A 17539-nucleotide genomic window follows, 5' to 3' on the forward strand; every position below is an offset into this window, starting at 1 on the left:
CATTATCCTTTACTGTACGAGCTCTAGAGAGGGACCATGACATAGCTTTTGTCAGTGTGTTAAATCTACACTAGTACTCCTACCAGTGGTAAATTTTAAGAAAATAAACCTACTGTAGAGAAGGACTTACTTCTATGGGTAGTAGTATTGCCAACCCCAAGCATTCAAAAATCACGAATCAGGCCCTCAAAAAACATGAGATTAACTTGCTGAAATGAGTAACGGTCAACACCACCAGGGGTTTATCTTGGACTAGCTACACTGTGATGGGAGAACCTCAGATGACTGGATGCTGCTGAGCTTGCTGCTTGGCAAAGCTATGAGCAGTGGAGGCACTCAAGCTCTCTGTCTGCAGACTCAGACAGCATTGGTTTGGGTCATTAGCCCTAATAGCTAGAACAGGGGTTCTGAAACCGGGGGTCGGGACCCCAAAAGGGGTCGCGAGCGGTAAGCCTCCACCCCAAACCCCGCTTTGCCTCCAGCATTTATAATGGTGTTAAATATATTTTCAAGTGTTTTCATTTATAAGGGGGGGTCGCACCCAGAGGCTTGCTATGTGAAAGAGGTCACCAGTACAAAAGTTTGAGAACCACTGAGCTAAAATGTTCTTTTTAAATGAAATCTATAAATTTCGCAAAAAAGGATGGCTTAGCCCTCCATGTTTCTGTATTCCACCCCTGACCAGGAAAAGTTTTTTTCTTGTCCCTGGCAAATGGTGTGTAGTTTTCTTAAGGCCTGGTACTGGATCTGTATTTATTTCAGTTTTAAAATTTGATTGTATCCTTTTGCCTCAGGCTGTAATCCGTTTTGTATTGTGGTTGTTGGTTAGTGAGAAATCTAGTTTGTCTTAATCCAGATTAAATCAATTCACTTCTCTTAAAGTCTGTAATTCAAAAGTGTTTATAATTTCAGGCAGATCTGCTATGTGACTATACGAATGAGTTGTTCTTCTCTAGCACTTTCCACCCAAGCCTTTTAAAGTGGTTCTACAAACATTTTAAGCCTCTTGACACCCATAAAAGGTAGGCATTATTTCCTCCATTTTTCAAATGGAGAAACTGAAGCACAGGAGTTAAGTAACTTGCCAAAGATCAGACAGGAAATCTGTGGTAGAGACAGGAATAGAACCTAGTTCTCTTGGTTACTAATCCAGTGACTTAATTACAACATCATTCTTTCCCTGTATGCTCTGGAGCATGACCTGATCTCTTTGGCTCAAAACTAAGCTAACTGGTCATAAAGAAACTCAGCTTTTTATTTTCTTAGAATTTTCATAAGGATTTTAGTGCTCATAGTACATGTGTGACATACACCTATTTAACACCATAGGTTCCAAAGAGGCCTCTGTGGTGTCAGAAATAGAGTGGGCCTTTTCAAACCGCGGTGGGCTGCAGGCAAAGGTTTTCTTATGCTTCAGTTCTCAGACTGTTCCCACCACCCCCACCAAGTGTCTTGCTTGGAGTTTCAGGTGTGATTCAGCCTCAACAGCTCAAAGCAAAAGTCACTGGAAACCACTGAGTTTTTTGGTAACCTTTGCATGGTTTTGCTGTCAAATCATAACTGGGCCCAGGTTTGAGAGAACTTTCACTGAACTTGTTTAGAGGCTATAACGAAATCTATCACCGTGGTAGTTTCCTGGCAAACACTGGAGAGATGGTTGCCTTCAGTGGATAGGGCCCTGGGTTGGGAGACTTGGGCTTCATTGCTACCTCTGCTGCTCACTCATCTGAGGGAGTCACTCTAGGGCTCTGTAATTGCATTCCCTCATCTGTAAAATGATATCATGAGTCTTGCCCTCCTTTGTAAAACACTTTGGGATCCTTGTGGAGTGCTAAGATTAACATGTCACAAAACTGTCTGGATCCCTCGTGAGGGATGATTTACCGAAATGAGAGGGGCTGCAAAGCACAATATAGAATCATAGAGTTGGATCAGGGTTGGAAGGGACCTCAGGAGGGTTATCTAGTCCAACCCCCTGCTCAAAGCAGGGCCAAACCCCAATTTTTGCCCCAGATCCCTAAATGGCCCCCTCAAGGATTGAACTCCCAACCCTGGGTTTAGCACGCTAGTGCTCAAACCACTGAGCTATCCCAGGACTCATGTGAGGTGTTCAAGTACATTCCAGGACTGTGTTTTGAACTTTGTTACAACTCCCATCCACAATCGCATCATTGCTTTTAAATCGGGGTGAGATGGTGGGGGAGATAAGCAGAGGTACATGTTTTCCTCTGTGTTATAATTTGGAGATGTCATCAGCCTTGAGTTAGTTGAGCTTCCGGGCTTTAGTCCAGCTAAACCTGGTCTTCTTTCAAATTCTTTAATAATTAATTTTTGGTATTTAATTATAGTACATGTGTCTTGTCTGGGTCATGAAGCCTGTGCTTTGTGTTTCCTGCATTCTTCTCTGTCTTTTGCTCTGAAGTCCAGCTGGCCTAGTGTGGCACGTAGGGTTTTAGTCTTCTGTATTCCCCTAGCTGGGAGCCTGAGACGTCTCAGATTTTTGGATCTGAGGAATGGTGAAGCAGCAAGTTCAGCCTTCTTGTTGGGGGCAGCAGAAGGGAGGAGCTGGAGGCAGGGAATCCTGGTTGTATCACCCCTCCTACTTGCTGCTGTGAAATTGCATGCAGCAGCAGTTACTCTGACACTTTGGAAGGGAATTGCCTGTGTACATGTTCTTGACCAAAGGTAGGGACCTACAACAACATGCATTAAAAGGGGAGTCTGATATTGTCATTTTGTAGGTCTTGAACTTGGATATTTTCTTATATAATTGTTTGTTTTACTACTGCTGTACCCCTGGCAAGACACTAACTTCACAAGCACCTAAACCAGTTCTTGTAGACAATCCAGTTCTCTCTCCCCTCCCCCAGTAATTTTGTTTTTCAGCAAACAGATAATTTTATGAGCATGTTTGTTTTAAGCAAATGATGACTAGAAGCTTCAGTCCTCACCTTCCAATTTGCTTGTGTTACTTTCTGGGGGCTTTTATTGCTGTCAAATAACTCTCTAGGTGAAATCAGAACTAACCCGGAGGATGAGATGTCAGTTATGTGGGTGGGATGGTGTTAGTACAGTACAAGTATTTTCAAACGAAACATAGTGGCAAGTGTGGCTTGTGAACAGAGCTTATCACCTGGCTATCCTTTTTTCCCCCTTTTTTTTAAATTTGAGAGGGAAGTGACAGCACTTTTTTGAGGGGCAGGTTTTAAATTTTATTTTGTTTATATTAGAGTAAAAATGTTTGTTAGCTTAGGTTTGGTATCAAAGCCCACACTGAAAAAGCTGATTTTGACAGACTGAAAACCATGAATCTCTTTCTAACAATAATGATTTGTTATAGCAGCAGTTGCCTGTTTTCATTATGTTGTTTCATTCAGGGTCTACACTAGCAAAACATCTACTTGCAACTTGGGTTAGCTGAGGTGCAGTGGAGTGGTGGCATTAGCTCCAACACCTCAATGGGGAAGGTGATGTTCGTACTCGTCCAGCTGAAGTTTTCTGCTTTGCAAATTGGTTTTCAACCAACATTGCAAACGTGAGCCATTGACGTATGACTTTGCAGTGGTTCAGAAACACCGGCAAATAGTGCTGGTAAGATGGCAGCTGGCCATGAGGAATGTTTTCTTCCCTCTCATGTTTAATCCTATTCTGATTTTGTGGAATAGAAACAGGATGAACCCTAACATAGTCCTTTACTTACAGTGTAATGTCTTTAACTAAATTCATTAATTCCTTGAACTAGAGTTTCTGCTCACAGAATTTACACGCTTTACTGGTTTTACCAGCAAAGTTGGTGACTAAGGGTATGCCTACACTGGCAGAGTTACATTGCTGGCAGTTACATTGCCACTCAGAGAGTGCTGAAGGGAAACCGCTGCTGTGTGGTCACACTGTCAGCTGTCTGCGCAATAGCGTGTTCACACTTGCGGCACTTGCATCGGTATTTGGAGCAGTGCACTCTGGGCAGCCATCCCACAGAGCATCTCTTCCTCTTCTGCTGCTAAGAGTTATGGGAAGGCAGAGCGGGGTCATGGGGCATCCTGGGTCCTGTCCCAATGCCCCGTGATGCATTGCTTCACATCCCAGCAATCTCTGTGCTTCCGTCCACATTTGGTGCCATCTTTCAACTGCTCGTATACTGCGTGCTCTGCCTCTTCGGTCTGCAGGAATGGATCGCGCACTGTTGACCAATATGCTGCTCACTCTCACTAACACGTCACATGTGGCAGCGAAGTTTTCCTAAACTACAAAGGCAAGAGGAGTTCCACATTGATCTCGCCACACGTAGTAGCGACGACACGAGATTGCTTGTGGCATTAATGGAGGTGCTGACCACAGTGGAATGCTGCTTTAGGGCTTGGGAAACAAGCACCGAGTGGTGGGATCACATCGTGATGCACGTCTGGGATGACGAGCAGTGGCTGCAGAACTTTCGGATGAGGAAAGCCACATTCATGAGAATGTGTGATAAGCTCGCCCTAGCCCTGCGGTGCAAGGACACGAGAATGAGAGCTGCTCTATCATTGGAGAAGCACATGGCAATTGCACTGTGGAAGCTCGCTTCTCCAGACTGGTACCAATTGGTCACTAACCAGATTGGAGTGGGAAAGTCGACCGTTGGACTCATGTTGACAGAAGCGTTCAGGGCCATTAATCGCATCCTGCTCTGAAAGACAGTAACTCTGGGCAATGTACCTGACATTGTGGATGGCTTTGCACACATGGGCTTCCCTAACTGAGGAGGGGCAATAGATGGCACACTTATTCCAATTCTGGCACCAGACCACCTAGCACATTAATCAGAAGGGGTATTTCTCGATGGTTCTCCAGGCGCATGTGGATCACTGTGGGTACTTCACGGACATTAACGCTGGCTGGTCCGGAAAGGTGCATGGCACCTTGGAACAGTGGCCTGTTCAGGAAGCTGCAAGCAGGGACTTTCTTTCCAGACCAGAAGATCACTGTAGGGAAAGTCAAAATGCCCATTGTGGTGGTGGGAGTCCCCGCCTACCTCTTAATGCTGTGGCTTCATAAGCCACACACAGGGCACCTTGACAGCAGCAAGGAGCTGTTCAACAACAGGCTGAGGAAGTGCAGAATGACCATTGAGTGTGCTTTGGGCCATTTAAAGGCCCGCTGGTGCTGCCTCTATGGGAAGCTGGACCTGGCCGATGACAATATTCCTATGCTTATAGCTGCGTGCTGTACGCTCCATAATATTTGTGAAGGAAAGGGTGAAAGCTTCACTCAGGGCTCGACCGCTGAGGCTCAGCACCGGGAGGCTGAATTTGAGCCTCAGCGGTCCAGCCCTGAGTGAAGCTTTCACCCTTCCCTTCCCAAATAGTAGGGAGCGTACAGCTGAATTAGCCAGAGACCAGGACTATTAGAGGGGAGCAGCGTGGGGCCATAAGGATCAGGGATGCCTTGAGGCAGCAATTTGAAGCTGAAAGCCACTAATATTTGTTGCTATGCTCAGGAGTGCAGTGCTTGTAATGCTAGGAGGTGTCTGTGATTGGTGCAGATGATGCACTATGAAGGTTTAAGAAAATTGCCTGTTGCTTTGCAGGTCTCTGTTTGCTTTCAATTAATGGAATAAAGATTGCTTTCGAACCAAAACAATTATTTCATTAAAAGCAACAACCGGAGGGGAGAGAAGCACAAAAAAACACATCACCTCTGTGGGGGAAGGTCCCAGGAGGAGGTGAGGTCCCAGGACGGTTAAAGATTTGTGTATGTTCAGGTATCATATGCAACCTTGTCCTTTTGGAGTGTAGTGCAGTGGGTATTGTACTTCAGCAGAGCTAAACTGCAGAGGGACAGGTATTGAGTGCAGTGGGTACTGGGAGTCTGCAGGGCTGGACTGTGACTGGGCAGGAGTGGAAGGCAGCTGGGACAGACTGGAGCCAGAAGGTTGATAAGAGTGTGTTGGCGGAGTCTGGAGGGCTTCAATTCTTGTTTTATGGCTGCGGAGTGCATCACGATATCATGCAGAAAATCCTCTTTAGTTCTTGGTGGCCGCTTTCTAATTCTGCGCAGCCGTTCAGCCAGTGATAACAAAGAGGGAGGCTGGGCTCCCAAGGTTATATCTGTGAAGCCAAAATGCCACATTTTACAGAAGCAGTATCGTTTGCAACACACAGACCACTGAATCAAAACACAGCTACTATTCACATACCTGTCACTAACTGGCTGACCCCAGGCAAGCACGCATGAGCCACAAGACCCCCAGAATGGTGAGTAACCGCAGGGGCAGGGGAAATCAGTGTTCTAGGACCGTACTGTACACTGGGCATGTTGCTCTTGGAGAGAGCCAGCACTGTGTATGTGTGTGTGTGGGGGCGGGGGGCAGCGGCGGTTTATAATCATTATTGTCCCCACATTTTCCACAGGCTGTGTTCATTATGGAAGATATCTTGCTGCTGAGGGTGAGCAGGGAATCAAGGGAGGGTCTTCTCCAAGACTGCAGCTTCTGCCCTGGCCCTTATGCGGCTCACTTGTGTGCAGCAATGGTGTCCGTGTTTCTTCCCCCCCCCCCCCCAAGTGATGGCAGAGTGGCACAGGAAAGTTATCCTTAATGGAACAAGAAACAAAGCAGCTCTGCCAAAGAACCTGCCCAGTATCTCCATGAGAGTTTCCTGGAGATCTCTGAGGCAGATTCCTGTGAAGTGAGGGAGTCAATCAATACCCTGTTCCGCTGCTCAGACTAGGCATGTGGTGGTATGCACATCATACAGACACAAGCCTGCTTTCTGCAACCCTCCTGCCCCCAACAACTCGCTTCAGCAATTTCCAAAATCAAAGCCACTTACCGCGGCCTCCTCTCCTGTGTGTGCTTTGTCGAGCTCCGACCCCTGTGACTGGTTAGCCTCCTCCAGGGTAGAGAAGAGCTCCTGGCTGCATGCATCTCTGACCTCTGAGTCATTCTCTGCCTCTGGGTCACCCTCCCCCTCCACATTCCTTCTCCAGGCTCGGTCCACTCTGGACTGGCATGCGAGCCACCGAAGTATCCACAGTGGCTTTCGCAGTGGAGGTGGGGTCTCCACCGAGTATCGTGTCCAGCTCTTTGTAGAACCAGCAGCTCGTGGGCGCAGCACCAGAGCTGCGGTTTGCCTCCCATGCCTTGTGGCAGACGTTCCGCAGCTCCTTCACTTGGACCCTGCACTGCAGTGTGTCCCGGTCGCGGCCCCTTTCTGTCATGCATCATGAAATTTGACCGTAGGTATCATAATTCCTGCAGCTGGAGCACAGCTGGGACTGGACAGCCTCCTCTCCCCAAATGCTCCAGCAGCTCAGCATTGCTCCAAGCGGGGGATCGCCTGGTGCGTGAAGCAGGCATGGTCACCTGGAAAGATGCACTGAGACCACTGCACGCGTCACCGAGCAAACAGGAAGGGGACTCTTAAAATTCCCAAGGAATTTAAGGAGTGGGACTCACGGTTGGTCACCTGAGGGCAGGGCAGTAGAGTTCAAACCGATGACCAGAGAGGCAAGAAGAGGCATTGTGGGACACCTCCTGGAGGCCAGTCGCAGCGCTGTAATTGACCAGGGTGTCTATAGTGGCCCTGCGGCGCTGTAGCCCGGCACAGAAAGCTGTACACCTCTCGTCCGGGTGATTTTTTACAGTGCTGCAACTGTGCACTTTCTGCGCACTAAGTGGCTTGGCAGTGTGTACACCTGGGGAGTTACAATGCAGAAACTTGCCAGTGTAGACAAGGCCTAACTGGAACTTTAGGAATAAAGAGATAAAGTTCTAATATGCATGCATAAGCTGTTGTCTCTTAATGCTGAGAATTTGACAATCTTATCAGAGGAGTGCATTCAAATTTGTAGTGTGACCCTGAAAACCCTACTCTCGTCCTTGGACTGTGAGCTCTTAGGAGCATGGGCTGTGTTTGTTCAGTGTTTGGAAATACCTAGTCTATACTGAGCACTAGAGTAAATAAATAATGAGTAATTCTTATTCCCAGAAGAAGTCCTGTTGAAGTCAATAGGACTGCTTACATGAATAAAGGTTTGCAGGATTAGATCCTTGCCTTGCTTTCTATGAGGCTGATCCAAAGCCCTTTGAAGTCAATGGTTAGATTCTCATTACTTTCAATGGGCTTTGGATCAGGTCCTGAAGTCGCTATGGACCAGATTTTAAAAGGTATTTAGGTGCTGAAAGAAAGAGATAGGTACATAGTGGGGTTTTCAAAGGCACCAGGTGCCTAACTCCCATAGGCACTTATGTGCTGTTGAAAATCCCTGTCTTTGTGTCTTTAGGCACCTAAATACCTTGGGTCAATGGGCCTAATTCAAAGCCCCTGGAAGTCAGTGGGAAGACTCCTATTGACTTTGATCAGGCCCTACGGGACATACAAAACAACCTAGTTTTGAAGTTTCACGTATCCTTGAATTAGCTAAAATAATTTCTGATCAGAACCTGTTGTTTTTGAGTGGGTTTTGTTAACTGTGTGAATTTTTTGGGGAAGGGTGGGCCTGGGGATTAAAACCTTAATTGACTTTACCCCTCCAAAAATCAAACTCACATGACGTTTTCTTGAGGAAACTGAGCAACTGGAAAAACAAATGGAAATTGGATTGCAGCCTTAAGGGTAGCAGGCACTATCTGTGCTCACTTTAAAAAAACCACAACTGAGCCCTGGTCGACACTGCAGACTAATGTCGGTATAACTACATTGCTCAGGGGCATGGAAAACCCCGCAGTTATTCCAGTCTAACTTCCTGTGTAGACAATGCTGTGTTGATGGCTCCTGCTGTCGACATAGCTGCCGCCTCTCAGGGAGGTGAAGTACCTGATGGGAGCTAAGCTAAGCAACGCAGCTGCACCGGAGCAGCGCTGTAAGTGTAGACAAGCGCTGTTCATGCACATGCCATCATAGTTTTGATGAACTGAAGTGCACTGAGAGAGAATTTTGTGGAATATCTGCATTTGTCAGTGTGGCCCTGGAGTAAATAATTTAAAGAAATGTGCTTCAGAAAGAATCGTGACTGGATCGTATCAGCTGAACACACATCATTTAATTGATCACGTGTTTTGTTAAATATTTACTGGGCTTGAAAAAGAAGCAGCTAACAAAATTCCAGCCTGGTTCTTTCTACACCTTTTTGTATCTATTTAGGTTGGCTGAGTGGGGTGGAGCTGTGTTTTTCTAAGGGAAGCCATTCATGGAATTGTAAAGTTGGCACAGTGGGAAATCCCTTTTGAAATGATTATTTTTTCCTAGATTTTTATGCAAGAGACCTAAAAGTTTCTGGTATATGTTGTTTTTTCTAGTTGCATTAATTTTAAATTCCATTTTAAGTGTGTCTTACAATAATATCTGGATTGCTTTGGTGCTAACTCTTGAGTCTAACTGTAAACCCCCCTCCACCACCATTCTCTGCAGCTAGATTTGAGGAGGGCTGTGAAGGTTTTGCTGGGTGAAGAATGCTCATTTGATTTTCCTTCTGCATCTGGTTTACAGTTGCTTTTTGGCTTGTGGCAGCTTGGTGCGAATTTACTTTTGGTCTTGACAAATACAAGTGGTGCCCGTTATCCTATTGCAAGCCTTTCAGCCCCTTGTGCTACTGCATTGCCTGCTTCCATTGGCAGACGTCCGACACCCACGCTGCCTTTCCAAAGGAACTTGATTCCAGTGCATATTGACCCCTGCTGCCCTGGATCTGCAGGAAAAAATACCAGGGAAAAGTAAAAATAATCCAAGACACAAATGGTCTGTTCTCTTGTTATTTAAATATTTGTTGCTGTGGTTTTTTTTAATCAACCCTGTATCATCTAGAAGATGCATATTCTTGAAGAAGCGCTGCCAACTTTCTCCCTTTGTCACCCCTTCTTCGGTATTCCTGAAGTTCCAATAAGGAGCAAGTCTTTTTGCTAATCTTTCTTCTCTTCCAGGCAGCCAGATGTATTGTGCCTGTTGCAGGGACACCTTTGGCTAAAATCTTTTTATAATTAATTCTTTGGTGGTATTCATAACAAACAGGAGACGAACAATTATAAACTAGCATTGGTCTCTTAATTTGACTGGGGGTGAGGCTATTTCTTACCTAATTTTTGGAAATAACTTCCAACAGACATGTGTGTCTGTATATGTGTTTCCTCTTGCCCTGTTTGGAATCTCTAATGAAAATGTTTTCTGAAATGTAACATAGCGCAGATGGATAACATTGCTTCATTGTCAGGTTATGCATATTCCCCAGTTTAGAAAGCTGGTGCCCAACCATCATGCGTTGTTTGTGCACTTACCCCACAGAGTTTTGTAGTCTTTATCTTGAGTGTGTATCAGCTACAGATCTGCTTTGTTTTGGTTTCAAAGGCTTTTTGTCAGACAGATATTAAGCTTATAACTAGGGACTAGTGAATCAGTTTGGGTGTGGACCTGTGGGATTGAGGTGGGGCGAAGACAACAATCAAACATCTCCTTGAACTTTGATAAGCTTGATATCTGAAAAACATCCAACATAATTAAGTAGATGGGGTGGAGGATCGTGTTGCCAAAGAAGACAATAACTGAATTGGCATGAAGAGGGGGCTACTCTGTTGCATCTAGAGGTGTTTCACAGCACTGAACCATGTGCTTGTACTGGGATAGTTTGCACTGCTGCCGCCCGGTGCTATATGTGGCCTACAGTTCCTGAACTTGTGTCTCCAGAGCTTGACACCTTTCATGAGCACTAATAAAAGGCAGTATTGCCTAGCAACTAGAGCGCTAGATTGGGACTTGGGAGGCTTAGGCTCTATTTCCAGCTCTGCCTTGGCCTGCTGGATGACCTTGGGCAAGTTGCTTTACTTCTCTATGCCTCAGTTTCCCACCTGTAAAATGGGGAAATTATACTTTTGTATACCTCCTTTTGTAAACCACTTTGAGATCTATAGGTGAAAAGTGCTATATATGAGCTGGGTGGCATTATTATAGTCACATGAAACATTTTACAGGCATGGAGAGGAAAAAGCGTGGACAGGATTCGGTGAAGAGCAGTAGGAGGGGGGGCATACATTTTGCTGAAATATTTTTTATCTAATTGGTTCTTTAATCATTTTTATAGCAAACAGAGGAAAAAGAGTTATAAACTTGTCATACTCAGCATTTTGTTACGCACTATGGCATTCCTGGTAGCCAAAATAGCTGGAGTATCATGAAGACTCCTTCCAAGACTATAACTATATTAATGCCTCTCTAACCACAAAGAGAGTCTCTCTCAGCACAGCTGTAAATTACACATTATGGAACTCTCAAAATGGACACAGCCAACAACTAACAAGATTTGCCTGTATAGAAGAGAAAGAGTTTATAAGGAAGCCTTGTTTTGTGGACCTTTTGTCGGGGAGTGGGGTGCGGGTCTCATTACTGTAGAAGGAAAATTTGGTCTCCATCAAGTCTAGGAAATGCATCTGTTTGGCAGATATTGCAGAATAGTGATGGGAAGTTCAGGATCTGGTTTGGATGCTTAGCAAAATGTTGTTAAAATGAATTGGGTCTGCAAAATTTAAACTTGCTCTATCAACTGAATTTTGTCTTGTGAGCATTCTCTTTTCTCCTGCTTTTTGGTGGTCTGAAAATAATAAGAGTAGGCTGTAGGATGGGGGAAATGGGCTTCTACAGTTTTTGACACTTCAATTTGGAGCCAGGCAACACACCGGCTAATTGTGTTTTGATGCCCTCCAGTGACTGGTGCACATATAGGATAATAGCCTACTATTCTTACTAGCTAACACTGGCTGCTTTAACTTAAATGGAAGAGGCTTGTGTCTTTGGTTTCTGAAGCAATGGAAAGACTCCCAATGACTTAATTGGTTTTTGATCTGGCCCTTAGTGCTGAAGGTCTCAGGTTCAGTTCCTGGTGATGACCTGTAGTTAGGATTGTTGCACAGGCATTGAAGATGAGCATGAAAATATGATCGAGGGGTGGGTATTCGTCTTTTATACATAGACCAGAACATGCAGTATCTGTCTGGGTGACTTACAGAAGCTTAAGGAAAACAACATGTAAATTTCAATGAGCAAGAGTGAGTAAGAGCCATTCAAGAAATCTGTTGCAGGGCTCTGCAAGGTTCTTCAGCTGTAGCTGTGGAATTTGCTGCAGAGCCCATCTCATCCTACGGATTTATGCTCCAGAATCTAAGCTTTCATTTTAAGAAAAGTTTTAGCCCTCTTAATTGCAATTAAGAATATGAACCTAATGCAATGCAGTCATCATAGTTAGGAAAACCTGTATGCGTTGTTTAAAGACTGGCACAGGTGTCTTAACTATGGTTATGTATACTGTCTTGTGACATAATGTGGCAATGCCTGTACCTGGTGTAAAATGTTTATACTGCACTGCATCAGCACTGAAAAATGCATACACACATCTTGTATGTATATCTTGAAGTAATAACTCTGAGAGGTGTGAACTGCCCCATATTTATTTCAATCGTTTTTTTTTTAACTCTGAAACCTAAAGATGATACGTGTCAACACTTAACTATCTCACTGCTGATCTTTTAGGCAGAAACATCTAGCTAACTTACTTATTCCAAAACTTTGTTCTAAACATTAAATCTTTGTTTCCAAAAGAGTTGACTTCCCTGTACCCAGCTACCCAAACTTTCTTCCTTGGCAACTGCTACGTTGTGGCTGGACATTTTCAATACCAAAATCCGTAGCACACTTAAATGGCAGGACAGTGTAAAACACATGGAATTTAATATGACACAGTCGTGATGCTGTCCTGATCGTATTATTCATTTTCATCCTTAACTTATAAAACCTCCATATTTTTAATTGAAATGAAGTGGATGCAGAATCTCCAGTCTACCACCCCAAAGAACCATTGAGCATCTGTGTAGAATTTAGGCTCATTTTGCAGCAGATTACCTGGGGTTTTGCATCATTTAAAGGTGCAGTGCCGAGAAAAAAAAATGAATTGGAACATCACTGCTGCATGTGCCACAGAGCTCTTATCCAAACTGTATTGAACCTGTACAAAGGATCTGGGTGAAGCTTTGGACAGAGGCATTTAGACTTTAAGTTCTTTGGGGTGATGACTATTTATTAGGTTTCAGAGTAGCAGCCGTGTTAGTCTGTATCCGTAAAAAGAAAAGGAGTACTTGTGGCACCTTAGAGACTAACCAATTTATTAGAGCTTGGCTCACGAAAGCTTATGCTCTAATAAATTTGTTAGTCTCTGAGGTGCCACAAGTACTCCTTTTCTTTTTATGACTATTTATTAGTGTCTCGTACAGCACTGAGAACATTCTTGGTGCTTAACAAGAATGAGGTTCAAGTCTTGTTATTTTCTTTAAGCTGATTCACCAATCTGTAGTCATAACACAGTGTCCTGATACCTTGTAGTAAACGGCATCTCTGCAAAAAAAAAAAAAAAAGCAATAGTGAGGAGGGTCACAGCAACCATGCCTAAGTTAGTCAGGTTCTTTAGCTGTCATAGATTCTGGGGCTTCCTTGAAGTCTGAGACAAGCTCCTGTGGACAAACAAGTCTTAGAACAGTAGGTCAGAACCTGGCAGATGGATATGAAGGGTGGGGGTGGGAAGGTGAGGTCAGCCTAACACAGGACTAGTTTGGTAGGGAAAAAATGTGGCTGTCACCTATGAAGGGGTTAATTTGAAAACTGCTAGAAATGGGTTCATGTCTTCGGGGAATGACCAGTCAATGGGAATTTGTTGTGTTGGTGCAGTGTTTCTACATTGGATTTTCACGGGCTGATTCTATCGTCTTTTGCAATCCTGTTGAGGCACAGTGGAAAAGAGAAGTTCCTGCCTTCCATCTGTGCAGCTTAGCTAGGCGTAGCTGTTTGTTTCCCCCCTAAACTGCTTGAAAACTTCTAAAGTACCATCTCTCAAAATACTACAGAAGGAGATATGGAGGAGGTGCAGTAGAGAGGCTTCAAAAGTTTTGGCTAAGTGTCCGAATTTTGGAGACTTTATCCAAATTCCACCTAACCACTGATCCTTCTGCAGTTTACCCAGGGCTACTTAATTATCTCTTGGAAGATGACAATTGGGAGGGAAGTGCTTCTACATTTTATACTTGGTCTAGCAGTTGCACCTGGCTGTGTGGAGTAAAAACTCCAGGCCTCCTTTTGATACATCATTGATTCTGAAACCACTTTTGCAGGATCCCCTTGTTTTGCCCCATGCAATGGATGGATGTTTGAGTAACCTTCACTTCCTCCCCACCATGTCCTCATGCCTCAGAAAAGTTACAGATGACATTGTCTCTTCATCTTCATCTTGTTTCTTTCTACTGTTCTCTGTGTCTTCCCCTCCATGCTGCCTGGGATGGGCATAGGGATGCACTAGTGGCTCCAGGTTGAAGTGACTCTCACAGAAGTATTTAGGCACTTGTGCTCTCGCAGCAGAGCTAAATTAAAAGGGAGGAGAGAAGAGATGCTTGGGCCATTGGGTTGCTACCAAATTCACATGGCTTATTCCCATGGCTGGCTGCTGTTAGGTACTGCTGCAGGGGCAGGATGGGAAGGTGGGCTGCTTTTAAAGAGCTATCCGCCACTTGTCCTAAGTGTAAACTTGTGGGAGGGGTGGATTAGGGGTTATGTAGGTTTCCTTGTTCCCCTCCTGTGCCCTACACCCTTCCTTCTCTTCACCAGTCTTCAGAACTATTTTGTTTCCTGAATGCTATCTTGGAAAACACCTATTTTAAGGCATTTCATATTGTGCATGCTTGTTTAGGCCCAGCAATTACGAATCAACTCTTTGCTTTTCTTACAGGCTGAACCCTTGGATTTGAAGGAAGGAGGCCCAGTGTACGCCAGCGAGATCACAACATTCATACCCTCCTTAGTTTGATCTTCAAGAGGAGAAGACTTCTGACCCCTTGACACCTTTCAGTCCATCTGAATCTATGACTGGGGGTTCCACCCTAGCCCCACCCTTTGCTGTCCCATTCCAGAAAATGGGTTCATTTCGAAGGCCGAGGCCTCGCTTCATGAGCTCCCCAGTGCTCAGTGACTTGCCACGTTTTCAAGCAGCACGACAGGCTTTGCAGCTTAGCTCCAACTCTGCGTGGAACAGGTGAGGCCCTGCCAGTAACAGGCCTGAGGTAGCTCTGTTTGTAAAGATCTCTAGGTATTGACCTCAAGGGACTGATCCAAGGTATTTCAGATTTTTTTTCAGCTTAATCAGTCTGCTAGTGAGGATGAATGAGTTTTGGGTGCTCCTCAGATTTTGTCTGCATTGAGAAACTGACTCATTGTTGATACAGGTTGGTTCTAGCTTTCTTCAATTGTCCTTTCTTTAATGTTGTTGAGAGACTGTGTTCATCTCCACTAACAATTAAACTACTGTACACACTAGCTCAGGGGAACCTACTTATGACAGTGTCAGCAGAATGTCTATTTCCTCACACAGAAAGGACATTTTTTTGCATATTATGATGTCTTTCCCCTAATGTTGCCTGATCAGGCTCCTGTGACCAGCTGATAAAGTTGTCTACTGATGGCATGAATCTGTGATGACGTCTACTAGCATTCCTGATTTAACAATCAAGTCCTTCCCACAATGTATAGAAAGTTGATGTCGTCAAACCCTGAGCAGTATAAAGACCTCTTTTTAAGATTTTTGTCTACACTAGTCAAGAAGTTGTTGGTTAGAACACCCGGCAGCATCTTTTGGGGACACAGCAGCTTTTTCTGAGTATTTTACAAGCATTGACTGTGATGCATTGAACCAGGACTCTAGCTTGGTCTGGATGAACTGGTGCTGTCTACAGAACTCACTCCAATGTGGACAAGAACCCACAAATATTTCAGATGCACTGGTTTAGCTAGTCATCTACCCCGGGAGCAAGGCTGGGTGCTGTGGGTTAGGCGCTGCAGGAATCCAGAAGCACTGGTACGGCCATGATTGTAAGACATATAGTATGTGGATGTGCCACAGCCCAGAACTTTTGTGCATTTTGTGTAATGGTTTTCCCTTTAGTCACTGTAGGTACGTTTGTCTCCCCTGAAGTACATAGACAAACAAGAGCAGTGATTTCCAGGGTAGCAAAAGTGGAATTATATAAGTGCAGTTAACCTCCCCGCCCCATTATGTCCACTCAGCTGTTGTCAGCGAGCTCACATTGCTTGGTGTGTTAAATCATCCTGACGTGTGTTATTTATGGATGGTGTACTGTCTTATTTCTCTTTGGCAGTGTTCAAACAGCAGTGATAAATGTGTTCAAAGGGGGAGGCTTGCAAAACAATGAACTTTACACCCTCAACGAAAACATCAGGTATGTTGCCAAGTTGTGTGCAAAGAGCCATTTTGGTGTCAACCAGGTGGTGAGGTGGGGTGGAATTTTGTGGGGGAAGGGAAAAGGTTGTGTTCAACTTCCTCTTCTTTTGCCCGTGGGGGGGTGGGAGATGTGTATCTAAGGTTTGGAATCGGCTATTCTGGCCTGCATGGATGCACGTAGCTTTGATCAGAGCAGGTTTTGCGTTGATTTGGGTAAAGGGGATTTTTTCTCCTTCTTCGGGAGTTTATCTTCTTTGTTGGATACTAATGCAGTGTTGCCAACTCTTACAGTTTTGTCACTAGCCACATGATATTTGGTGTTTTTCCTAAAGCTCCAGATCCCCGAGTCATGTGATTAGTGAAGACTCTGCTTTCATGAAATAAATGAATAAATAAATAAGCTACTAGCCCTAATGGTGGTGAAGAAAAGCTTGAAAATATGAACCCTAATGGTCCAAAATTAGAAGGTTCTTTTTATTTGCCTAACATTTGTTATTTTTAAAAGCTCATGATTTTTAGGCAAATCTCATGGATGTTTGAATGCTTATGGTTCTCAGGGCTGATTCAACTAAGACCTCCCAGTCAAGGGTGACTTAAAAACCCACTCTACCTTAGGCTACTCGAATCTTGGCTGGAAACGGATTTCAGCAACAAATCTGCAAAATGGTTTACTTTCTTATGGCGAGCAGACCAAACTATTTTCAATATTGTTGAGTCAGTGAGATTGAATCTTGGTTCTGCTTTGATTCTGTGGTAGAATCCATTCACCCTTTCACTTTCTGGCCTTTCCTGCATTGAGAAATTTTCTTATTTCAAATCCTGCTGAATGCAGCTTCAAAACTAGTTCAGTGAAAAAGGCCCTGGCTGCTTGAATCCAGGCCTACAATACAACTCCCAACTGTTTTTACTATCAGTTTTGCTAAACTAGTTTGAAAGTGTGTTCAGATTGTTAGGAAAACTTCCCCATTGTAGCTAGGCTGGGAAAACTTCCCCAGTGTGTTTCAGTCTGGTCTACGTGAGAACGTTAAATGGACTTCAGTACTGGTTCAGAGGGATCTGCAGCTTGAAAACTGTTTTCAGCAACAGGTGAATTTCCTAGTGTAGATAGGACCGTAGGGTAGGTGAGTCCCAGCCTCACAAAGACTGATTTCCTGTTGGCTTTTTACCAAATGACGCGTGTTAAAGATACTTTCTTGGGGCTGACACCCACAGACATTGCTAGTATGTGGTGTTTTTCCTTCCATCATCTATCTCATTACATACACATGTACTCAGTTTGAATGTTGTCACAGAAGGGGAAATT

General features: G+C 44.4%; 1 protein-coding gene across 8 annotated transcripts in view; it reads left to right on the forward strand.

Moving 5' to 3' along the window:
* PRR5L (proline rich 5 like) overlaps nt 1-17539 on the forward strand; it is an 86637-nt gene that overhangs the window by 21478 nt on the left and 47620 nt on the right. For 7 of the 8 annotated variants that reach the window (XM_073347995.1, XM_073347996.1, XM_073348001.1 and 4 more), the window contains 2 exons: nt 14731-15033; nt 16154-16234. In XM_073347995.1, the coding sequence (XP_073204096.1) occupies nt 14864-15033; nt 16154-16234 (251 nt within the window). In that variant the 5' untranslated portion in view covers nt 14731-14863. Of the gene's footprint in view, nt 1-2569; nt 2686-14730; nt 15034-16153; nt 16235-17539 lie in introns of those variants that run through there. The other variant, XM_073347997.1, reaches the window with a different exon arrangement.

Source organism: Lepidochelys kempii, chromosome 6 (genome assembly GCF_965140265.1).
Source record: "Lepidochelys kempii isolate rLepKem1 chromosome 6, rLepKem1.hap2, whole genome shotgun sequence".
In the NCBI taxonomy this organism is placed as follows: Eukaryota; Metazoa; Chordata; order Testudines; family Cheloniidae; genus Lepidochelys; species Lepidochelys kempii.